This window comes from Seriola aureovittata, chromosome 6 (genome assembly GCF_021018895.1).
Source record: "Seriola aureovittata isolate HTS-2021-v1 ecotype China chromosome 6, ASM2101889v1, whole genome shotgun sequence".
Taxonomy (NCBI): Eukaryota; Metazoa; Chordata; class Actinopteri; order Carangiformes; family Carangidae; genus Seriola; species Seriola aureovittata.
Window position 1 is genome coordinate 18,447,959 of NC_079369.1, and position 11,735 is coordinate 18,459,693.

Genomic DNA, 11,735 nt, shown 5'->3' on the forward strand with positions numbered 1-11,735 from the left:
AACATAAAGATAGATGAAGACAGACTGGAGCTTCCTGGACTGACTGTTATCGTGCCTTCTTGGGATGTAATCACACAGCAAAATTACATGAACATTACATCCATTGGTGATCTAACCAGCCACAACAGCTCCAGTAGGAGCTCGATGGGGGACAAAAGATGTTTTAGCTGCTGTGTTTGCCCTTTGGAAACTCAAATTTGACCTGCAGTCTTCAAGTAGCTTCATTTTGGATACTATTGTGCCATAACGTGTGTCCATCTGTGGTTCTGACCTTGAGTCTTGGTTTGCCCTCGGAGCCCTGCGGTGACCCGGCAGCACTGGACTGTACCAGAACAAACTCCTCACTGGTGACGGTGGCCACGGACTCGGTAGAGCTGCTAACTTTTCCCAGTGAGGAGCTGTCATCCATGGCTGGCTGGTTTACTCAGGGTCGGCTGGGGAGACCAGGGTTAAAGCTCTCCCCTTCCCTCTCCTGTCCGCCCAGCGCTGTAGGCAGCCTGCATGCACAACAAATGGAGCAGCATTAGATTGTTCATTGTAAAAGTCATAGACAGCCCTTTACATTGAACAGCTACATCTGTTTAGAGCCTGGTACAAGTTTTTTTCTATTCAATGAATCAAGGCTTAACTGGTCACAGTCAAGGTACTGTTTGCAGTGTTGTCACTGTAATGTACATGACAACACCAAACCACAATGACCCTTCCAGTACTTAGACATGCCAAAGACATGTCAAACAACTCGGCCAACTTTTTAGGTTGCAAGTCTGGGCTGAAGTTAATCTAACCACCCTGTCATCTTTGAGTTAAGGATACCAGCCCAGACATAAGGACAATTTGTAAACCTAACCACAAATCTGATGTTGCACAATTCCTAAAATTGTTTTCAGTGCTTAGGGTACAATTAAGTCTCTTCCTGATCACTCAGGGATTAGCCAGTCACAGTCTCTGACAGGCCAAGCTGGCAGCCAAATGGGGTCAGAGAGCTTCCCTTAATCACTGTCGTAGATGATGGTTCATTTTCAACATACTTCTGATGCAGAACTTTGAGAGCATTAAACGGTTAAATACTCATCATGCTTCAGTGGTATTATAACACCAGCAGTTGGTTTCAGTTCAACATTCTGTTGCTGTATTAGCCCCTACAGGCACAATAATATAGCATTAGCTGTATGCATTCTTTTATTATAGCTGTTTTGTGATTTGGAACCCTTGGATTTAATAACTGGTTGAACCTCCTTTGGCACAAATAACCTCAAACAAGCTCTTCCTGTAGCTGCTGATCAGACCTGCACAATGTTCAGAAGGAATTCTGGACCATCATTCCTTAAAGAGCAGCTTCAGCTCTGCCATATTCTAAGGATGTCTGGTCATTTCACAGCATCTCCACTTGGTGGAGATCAGGGCACTGAAGTCATTCTGTAGTGGATTTACTTTGATATTTAGCAGCGTTGTCCTGGCTCATCACCAAACTTCTACTGAGCTTCAGGAGATGGACAGCCACCCTGACATTTACCTGTAAGATACCTTGATAAACATGGGAATTAATTTTCCTCTCAATGATGACTTTCAGCTTTATGCAAATCAACACATTGTAAGTCTTCTAAGATTTTTTTTGGTGATGCATTTTTCACATCAGCAAATGCTTCTTGTGAATACCAAACTCAAAATGTTTTATTGTTTTCTGTAAGTCAGAGTAGCTCTAACCCACACCTCCGATCTGGTTTCATTGATTTGACTTTGATAACTGCTGACTCTAGTTATCTTTTGTTAATGTCATTAAGATAGGTGTTCAAACTCCAGCAACACTTACAGTAAACTTTATCATTAACTTTATTATTAGGGTTAGACGATGACCCTGATAATAAAAGTTCTTCTCTATACTAGTGTTGCTGGTGTTTTGACCTCATTAGACTTTTTCCTTTCTTCATGCATGTTGTGCCAGAAATCTCTACTTTGCTTCTACATTAGGGTAGTGGTTCACATACTTGTTCCAGCCTACACTGTGAATGTTTTAATGATGTATTCAATATGGAACAGAACAATACAATGATTTGTGTGCCAAAGCTATCAAAGCTGAGGACCTAAGGTTCGCCTGCTTAGTATCCACATTTAAATCTCTTTAAAACCCATTTTCATAAAAAGGCTTTTTTTATGTCTTAAGGCAGCAGCTTGGGTAACTTGTATTTCAATCTTTGTGCAATTCAGTCCTTGTATGCTTACTGCTCGTTTCACTCTCTCTTTTGATGTTGTTTATTTGCAATATGTTGTTTTGAATGTCTTTAACTTTATTGTGTTTTATTTTTTATTCTATTTTACTTCTACAAGCATCTTGTAACTTTGTTAGGAAAGTTGCAATACAAATAAAGTTCATTATTCTCATTATAAATGTACAGCTCAAGCATCTGCCAAACAGCTGGGGTTTGAGGTATATAGAGTTCAAAATAAGAGTATGAAGGGGACATTCATTCACACACAGTGACATGATTACATGCACACAAAAGGCATTCACACACACTTAACCCAGGCAAATTATATTCATACATGCACATGCACGTGTACATGGACGCAGACACACATAAGGAAAGCAACAGTATCATGTGCTCCAATCATACTTATTCAATTACACAGAGCACAGCACGAAGCGGAAAAGTGAACACTCCCACTGATTCACTTAGCTGGAAAGAGTTGCAATGAGAGGGAACCCAGATAAGAAACACAAATAGTGTCAGGGCAGGCTGGGAAATTAAGTAATTTAGAGCAAACTTCAACTGGATTTCATGTCTCCTCTTCTGAAGTCAAGACAGGATCTGAAGCATGTGATATACACATTCCAGCCACACAGAAGTGGATATTAATTACAATTACTTAATGCTAACAGTGCAAGTACAGAACATCCCATTAGCTCCCTTACACGAATGCACACCCTCATAATGGTACAGAAAGGCAACACATAAGACAATATTTTGTGTACAACTGCATGTGATAAAATTCATTTTAACAGCAAAAGGAAAGAAAGAAACAGACAAACTGTGATGAAGGCCTTTCAAATACTATCCATGTCAAAACAAGTGTAGTAAAATATGGTTTGAATGATTTATCCATATAAGGCTAATTTTACAGGTATCTATCAGCTGCTAAGTGGTCACTAAAAACCAGGTTATTATACACATAGAACAGTATTCACCAAGATTAGACCGTTTCTGCTCTCTCTAACTCTTGCTGTCCTTGGGTGACTGAACAGTCTCTTCCTCTTTGGCCTTAACTCTAAACATCATAGAAAAGTAGCACCCAGTTATTACGAGACTACTCCTCCAGTACAGTCCCAGTTGGCAGCCTCGTTACCAAACCACTGCCCGCATGGAAACTGTGAATGGCCAGTGGTGTAGACAGACTGCACAACACCCACAGGCACAGGGCTATCCAGACATATTACATCTGTATGGGTGCATGAGTTTCTGTGGGTTGCCATGCCCTGCTGTAATGTTACAGATACAACAGTGTCCACAGACACATTAAATCAAAAACACTGTAAGTGATTGAGAGGAGTAAACTATAAGGAAATCAAAGTACAAGGTTTGACAACCCAAAATCCATGATTACATTCTATTTGATGGCAGGTTTATATAGTATATGATGATGGGTCCAAGATGCAATTCATGAACGAACTTCTGACACTTCACTGGAGGGTTGGGTGATAGGGGAAACATTTCCTTTTGGCCATCTTTCATTCATTTGGTGATGGTAGACAATGCTGGCTCTGACATGCGGCTCTTTCTAACTCCATCTGCTTTATGACTCGGGTGACCTTGCTTTAAAGAACTAGGGCTGTCCAACCTGAAGCTGCTGATAGCAGCTTTCCTGTCTCCCATTCGACAAGGTGATTATGGGGCATACTGAACAGAGCTGTCATTGCAGCATGACAAACTTATTCAAAAGTTACAAAAGATAATAACACTGTTAGGGTTAGGCTGGGGCTGATCATACTAACTTTTTTAGACATGAACAACAACCAAAATGTATCCCTGATGGCCACAATACACTGACTGACTATGAAGCAGTCAAATCAACCTGTTATAATGGTGTCTTTTGGTGTCACTCCATACTGAGATTAGGGTGTTATTTTAGCACTGCCAGGGTTGGGAGTTAATTTCCCTGTAAACATTAATGTCATTAATGTTCCTGGAAATTATTTTGTGCAAAAGCATCCATCACACATCATGTCAAAAGTAACCCCCAACCAGTCCAAACATCTGAATAAGACTGAGCCAGGTGACCCAACACAGCCCCACAGAAACAAATAGTTTACAGCTGGGACAGAAACCAGCTCAACCAACAGAGTGTCTGCCTCTTAGTGACACCCAACACCTGTTATTCCTGTTTGGTCTTAAGCTACAGTCATACAAGCTATTTTCATTGTCAAATACATATTATCTGCTGCTCTATTTGTTCATGGTTGATTCAAAAGTATACTACCACCATGACTGACATACACTCTTTAAACCTGAAGCAGACTATTGTGACAACCTGTACTGCACACTGTAAACCCCACAGCAGCAACACAACACTGCATATAAGACTATGAAGAGACTATGCGTTTGAGTAAATCTGATGAATCAATGTGAAATGTTGCATAATTATTCCTGATATACTTCCTGATAGTTTTCTGGCTGGCTCTTCAAGTAACTCCTTCTTGTCAAAGAACACCTCTCCGTTTAGACACACAAAAGGCCACTTTGTTTTAGTGCCAGAGCCAAAGCCTGGCCTACATCAGACTATTACCTGTTTATTCCTATTTGCTCATACTACCACAATCTACTGCCAGGTAACCATGCCTGTATTTCTCCATTATACAATCCAGAAAATTTTCATTTCATATCTTAATACATCAGCTACATCCCTCTTACCAAATATTACCAATATCAACCAGAGCATCTTAGGTATTTAAAAACCTAGTCAAACCTCCAATTAATGGATAGTTCCTTCTGAGGGCTACAAAAGCAAACAAACAATATGTTACTTATACCTATTCAGTATGTGGAACTTCAAATCACAACAATATAATATTACGAAGCTCTATGTAGTACCACAAGATATACAAATGTATGCAACAGCCACAAAAAAGGAAAAGGCAAGAAAAGGAAAAGAGTATGGCACCTCCATTTCATCTATTATTTTCTTACAGTATACCAGGGAACCCACTGTGGTGCATCATTTATTATAATATCATGTTCTTGTAAAAACTGGTATGTTTTGCTGTTCTCAAAAGCTGAGTTTAAACACTTGAATGTAATGTCACGCGTGTAACATCTGTCACATTCTAAAAGCACCAAGTGTCAGCCCCAAAATATCATCACACGTTATCCATTATCCAAGGTCAGAAACATATTGACATTTTTGTTAATATCACCCAGCCCTACATCAGTTATGACTTGTAAATATTGAGTCTCAAGTCAGTTAAGGGAATGCTGTGAAAGCATGACAAGCATATGCAGTGATGTTACTGAGAGGATGAATGTGTACAACACAGCTGTGTTAATAAAAACTCATTTGGACTTCTATGGAAGGAATATGTCAAGCAAAACCGGTATGGGCCCATCCTGAATTAGACACTAATATAATGTAAATGGCTCAGAGCCAAATAGTGTCACCTGATGGCATCATTATTTCAGGTGTTGATGCTCTGATTTCCTTCTGCGGAGACAGTTGTTAGTGTTTGTAGATAATGGCTTTGCGTTTCAAAAGCGAATGAGATATTGTCTTACACTGTGTTGAAATAGATTTCCCCATTAATTGCTGCATAAACTGATATTGCTCCCCTCAGTTGTGTCTGCAGGCCTGGATGGAGCACATCACACAGTCTCTCACAGCATCTACAGCAGGCTAGCATTTTATGGCAGCGTATTCTCTTTATAACAGATCTTTACCGTCCATTTAGTGGGTTAAATAAAATTGGCATGGTATTGTGTGGTCAAATACACACAACCAGCAGACTTGCAAAGCGGATACACTCCTCTCACAGAAAGACAGGCAAGGCAAAAATTAGCTAGCGACAAGCTAACTTACCCGTACAGTCACCACAGTATTTTCCTCACCGCGGTAATACTAATATGGGTTTGCAGAAGTAGACCTTTAGGCAAGGAGCTAACTGTCACAACAGGTGAATGTAGGCTAAACAGGAAGTACCTATGTGTGCAAGGCTAGACCTGCGAGCTGAAGCTAAGTTTGGCTAACGCTAACCAGCTCAAAGTCCAAAACAGTTGGAGCAGTAGGTGGAGGAGCGTCCGCACTCAGCGACACCCCGCCCGGCTCCGGAGGAAAATGACAAGAGAGAAGAAGGAAAACAACGGTTCTCTTCCCACTACGTATAAATATGACACTGGAATGAACACAGGTGTAGCTAATAGAGCTGTCAACTCACTTGTTTAGACCGTTGTGGAGTTGCTCGCTAGCTGTCAGGAGAGTTGCAGCGAAGATCGTGTGTTTGAGAAGATGAATCACTCGGGACTTTAGTGATGCGCCTTCCGGTTTGGAATGCCACCGTAGTTTCACGCATGCTCTGCATTATCTCCGTTAAGCACCTCTTACATTCACTGGACAATTCAGTTTAGGGATTTGTTTATGCCATATATGTGTGTAAATAATGCATACATTTATTTATATTTATATTTATATATATATATATAGATAGATAGATAGATAGATAGATAGATAGATAGATAGATAGATAGATAGATAGATAGATAGATTGAAGTTTTAGGCACCAAAAGTAAAGTGGGGATGCTTTCAAAAATAAGGCCATGATTTTTTTTTATTTATCAGTCAATTTCATACAAAGTGCAGTATACAGAAAACGCTCAATCCAAAGCTAAAGCTAAATTAGTCTGTCTCACTGAATGAATGTAGGACTGATCAGACACCTCCATGATGGTGTTGGATAAGACGCTAAACATCTAATGTGCCTAAAACATAACTGTATAACTAATAAACATATAATAAACATATGTATTATTGTGCATTTTAGTTATACAAAGGGCTTTTGGGAACATTACTTCCCCATCAGGTAGTATTATTTCAACATTTACTCCTTTCTCATTGGATGTTCAAAATGAGAAAATATGTTGTTAAGTTATAGAAAGCTTTTGTTTTACCAAAGAAGGCATCATTTAGGGAAAATCATAAGATAGATTAATGCTTTGTTCCAAAAATTAGTGGTTGTTTACCTCATGACAATCATTATCTGGAGGTCAGACTTCTGGCATCTTGATGAAACTCAAGTTAATTTAATATTTCCAATTGAATACGTATAACACTGCTCACTTGTGTGTGTGAATGTGTGTGTGTAGTCTTGTCAGCAATCACACAATAAACAATTTCAAGCAGTTACAAATCTTTAATTGTCAAAAGTTAACACTGTCAAATATTACTGTTTTTTATCTGTATTTATCATGTATGATTTGACGTTTTTTAACCACATTTCTAAAAATTCATTGTTTTTCTATGTTCAAAGATAACTAGTTAAGTAAGTAGTAAAATATATAGTTAATACAATGGGTAAATAAATGAATGATGACAATGAATCCTTAGCTGTGGTAGTGGACAACAACATGGATAAACACTGTTTTTATTCCACTGAATCCTCCTTAGAGATTCTAGCTCAGATGTGTATGGATAGATTTCACCACTTCTCCTAAAAGCAAACATGTTGATCTTTAGTGATGAACTTTCATTTGGCCAGTCCTCTGTACATTTATTTGCCCTTTTTAGTTCATCCAGAGAAAACCCACAATTGTTGTGTAAAGATGTACAGTATAACAGCACTGCAGTTGGCTTCTATTTAACCTTGATGAAAAAGTAATTGTGAAATAAATGAAGTAGCTGCTGATGAATGGGTTCTAATTATGTTATATGCACAGCTGAAAAGAGGTTGGGGAGTGCATTTTTTTCTAATGCTTGAATGACAAAACCAGGCCTGCCCCAAAATTATCCAACGTTATCACACCATGCAAGTCCGTAAGGTTTCCTGCACTGCTTAGTCACTGCCTCACTGAGCCCTGCTGTACATAGAAATACAAAGACAAATATCACAGGAAACATTTTTTTTTTGTGAATGGCAAGCAATGTTGGGTAAGTGCCATGTAGAAAATGAGCAATGTGAAACTGTTTTCAATCACATAAATGTGTACTCTGACTTTCTCACATGTGGAAAAAAAAAAAACATGAAAAGAAAAGACATGATTAATTGCATTTCAAAGATTCAACATGAGAGTAGTATAGGAGTATAGGAGGAGTGTGTAGACAAAATAGCACAAACTAGTAAATCACACTCCCTCATTCAAAATACATCATGTTCAAATCCCAGGGTGCATCTCTCTCCGTCAAGAAGACTGTGGGATCAAGAGACACTTCCGTTGCTTTCTGGTTAATATTTACATTTCAAACTTTTTGCATCACTGTCAGTAAAGAGAAATTCCCCCAGTTCACTTCCATCTTACCACTGTTGCGTTCAAGGGCTCAGGCATACTTGTTTATTCACAGGTTTGTGCCTTAGGGGAGAAAGTGGTAGTTCAGTGCTGGAACTACTGTATCCAAGATCCAGTTTGAAATGCTCATAGGTCTATCTATATGTACACCGTAGTTATATCTCACTGGGGGTGCACACTGCTCATGATATTCCTCCAGTAAAAAGTATATGAGATGAAAACAGCTGAAAGGAGATTGCTGGAGCCGCAGTCGTTTGACAGACAGCTTGCATAGGGAAAGCTCCAGTTGTCTGCTCTCTTCTACCTTTCCTGCTTCCAGAGATCCAGGAAACTGCAGAGGGCATGCTGACTTTTTCCTCCTTTTGCCGTTTTTTCAAATGTACTTCAGTCTCTGTTCTGCTTCTCACGACAAAATTGCTTCATATTTGCTACATACTTCATAATACGGTTTTGTTTTTGTTTTGTTTTTTGTCTTTTCGGCAGTCATTGGGAAGATATGCAGCAAGGGGGAAAAATCATAAATTATCTAAGATAGCCCTCAGTCAGTAAAGACACAGTAACAGTCAACAGACGGTGCACGACCACGCCCTTCATGTGGGAGGATAAAGGGACATTTTCTTACAAGACATTTTACAGCTACAGTTTTATCTACCATCAATTATAGAATTACTGTCTTTATGAACAGGAACATTTAAAATGTACGGGTATAAAGTGAGGAACTAGGTTTGAGAGTCATCCCTGCTTCTCACACACTTCAGTCTTCAGCAGTAGGCTTAGACAATCCTCACTTAAATCCCCCCAGACCCCAAACCCTAATTACATGTGATAATTTAGCCTGCACAGACAGCGGGCCTTTATCCAGCAGATCCTCACTGGGAGCTGCTGTACGTGTCAAAATCACTTCTGTGGTCTTGTTAGTGGTGGTGCTGGTGTGTGTGTGTGTGTGTGTGTGTGTGTGTGTGTGTGTGTGTGTGTGTGTGTGTGTTTGTGTGTGTCTGCGTAAGTGCAAAGAAAAGTGTCTGTGTGTGTAATGGGTGGTGTTATGGGGTTTCGGGGTAGTCACACCTCAGTGCTGATGGCTCGGGTATTGGTGTAGAAATCGGGAGGCCGCCCTCGCTGAGTCTCCCTCAGCAGGGAGCCTCGGACGGCGGGCAGCGGCATGGCCAGTGCCTGGTTCTCATAGTGTGTGGGCATGTAGGTGATGCGCTCGCCACCGTTGCGCATCTCATCAGTGGTACGGATGTAGAAGGGTGAGTCGTAGGGTGAGCAGGTGGGGCAGTAGCTGCGTCGCCCCCCTCTGGGTTTGGTGGGGTTGGAGGATCCAGGCGGCTCTGGCGGTGACAGGGACAGAGGGGTGACGATTGACCCGTCCAGGCCGGTGACACTGCAGGCGTTGCAGGCAAAGTGTTGCTGAGAGATGGAGCCGCTGTCAGACCCATTCTTCTTACAGCAGTAGTACTATAGAGAGAGAGAATCGCCCAGTAATTGCCTTGTCAAGACAAAAAAGCTATTTTCATTTTCATTTTATGACAAACAGGCTGTACCTCGGTCTTCTAAACATTATTGAGTACCATACTACAGTATTTTCTTAAAAAAATGAAATGGAAATCTGAAAATAGTTTGAGATCAATAAACTTTTTCCAATATATTCAACATACTTCTGGGATTTCATGGTTTCTAGTGTGTTTTTCTTGATTCTAAAACAGTTAACTATTTAAAAATCCTTTTTTTAAAAAAGATACTGGAACCAATTTCTGAATATTTTTGAAACAAAGTTAACTGCAATGATCAATTCATGCTGATGAGGTTGAATTTAAAAAGCTATCGAAGAGGGGGGAGGGGTCTTAGGAAAGGTTAAAATGTAAGGAAAGGAAAGATAGGAGGAAGGAGGTAAGAAAAGAAGGAAAAGGAAAGTCTATAAGGAAGAAAGGGGAAGGAGGAACAGACCTGAAAATGAGAGAGAGAGATGAATGCGGAAAATAGTATGATGCTTACATTTATACACACAGATAAACACAGAGGTGTACCTGGAGTCTACAGTAACAGAGCACAGCTATGATACACAGAAGTATCACTGTGGCCAGTATTCCTCCGGTTATGACAACAGTTCCAGCTGTCATCCGACCAGCTCTCCATCAAACTCTGACACAGGAAGTTAAATCATCATCATCATCATCATCACCAACACACTCTTCAGAAGATCATGCAAATGTCAGTATTGAACTAAACGGAAATGCAATCTGCTGGAATATGTTCTCTACGGAAGTATAGTAATAGAGCAAATTCACAGAGAACAGAAAGAAAACAGAGAACATGCAGTAAATTACTTAAATACATTCATCTTTTCGTACAGCTCCAACACAGTGCCAACCCTTCTACCTACGAACATTAACTACCATCATAAAAAAGCCTAGTGTTTAGCATTTTAAACTTAATTTCCTTTTCCTCCCAATTTTATCAGCTAAAATGACAACATTATGTTTATTTTAACTTTATTTTGAAAATGTAATATCAAGTATCTAAGTCAATGTAACTATTTTGAAAAACATGAATTTCAAACACGTAAAGAGACATTTGTTTCTTTCAAAAGGTTTTGAAAATGCAAATTTTGAATTGATCAAACAGAATAAACTCTGTTGTGATTATTGGTGTTACACTCACGTTCAGCAAAGTTGCTTAACACCTGAAATCAGAGAAATAACAGACACAGTTAAATTGAAGGATGGATGGATGGATGGATGGATGGATGGATAGATCAGATAGAGAACTTACATCAGAAGAGTGTTCAAAGGTTGCAAAGGTGAAGAGAAGTCAAATCGCAAAAAGATGAGAGGTCACACCGCTGGAGAGCCACACTGAATGAACATCTGTGAGGAGAGATGGAAGAAGGAGGAAGGAAGGAAGGAAGGAGAGAGGAAAGGAAGCAGGAAGCGAGAAGTGCAACAGCTTAACTGAAGATGTTTTAAACATTTTTCTCCACAAGGTGGCACTGAGAGAACAGAACAAAAGCCTCTCACACACAGACCAACAAACACACAGTACCAACACTAGAAGAATGACTAGGCATGAGGAAGAGTGTTTCATTAGAGAAGAGCATACATGTACACACACACACACACACACACACACACACACACACACACACACACACACACACACACACACACACACACACACACACACACACACACACACACACACACACACCCAACACACAATTACATATGCATCACATATAGACAGAGGGTGGACAAA

General features: G+C 39.9%; 2 protein-coding genes across 5 annotated transcripts in view; both read right to left on the bottom strand.

Moving 5' to 3' along the window:
- rabgap1l (RAB GTPase activating protein 1-like) overlaps nucleotides 1-6,519 on the bottom strand; it is a 113,109-nt gene extending 106,590 nt beyond the window's left edge. For 2 of the 3 annotated variants that reach the window (XM_056377940.1, XM_056377938.1), the window contains exons 1-2: nucleotides 6,419-6,519; nucleotides 272-497 (exon numbers count right to left, since the gene is read on the bottom strand). In XM_056377940.1, the coding sequence (XP_056233915.1) occupies nucleotides 272-409 (138 nt within the window). In that variant the 5' untranslated portion in view covers nucleotides 410-497; nucleotides 6,419-6,519. Of the gene's footprint in view, nucleotides 1-271; nucleotides 498-6,063; nucleotides 6,394-6,418 lie in introns of those variants that run through there. The other variant, XM_056377939.1, reaches the window with a different exon arrangement.
- Nucleotides 6,520-6,662: 143 nt separating this feature from the next.
- Nucleotides 6,663-11,735, bottom strand: part of fam163ab (family with sequence similarity 163 member Ab) — a 23,828-nt gene continuing 18,755 nt past the window's right edge. For both annotated transcript variants that reach the window (XM_056377952.1, XM_056377953.1), the window contains 4 exons: nucleotides 11,253-11,347; nucleotides 11,142-11,163; nucleotides 10,508-10,622; nucleotides 6,663-9,938 (listed from right to left, as the gene is read on the bottom strand). In XM_056377952.1, coding sequence (XP_056233927.1) covers nucleotides 9,540-9,938; nucleotides 10,508-10,600 — 492 coding nt within the window. In that variant the 5' untranslated portion in view covers nucleotides 10,601-10,622; nucleotides 11,142-11,163; nucleotides 11,253-11,347 and the 3' untranslated portion in view covers nucleotides 6,663-9,539. The remainder of the gene's footprint in view (nucleotides 9,939-10,507; nucleotides 10,623-11,141; nucleotides 11,164-11,252; nucleotides 11,348-11,735) is intronic.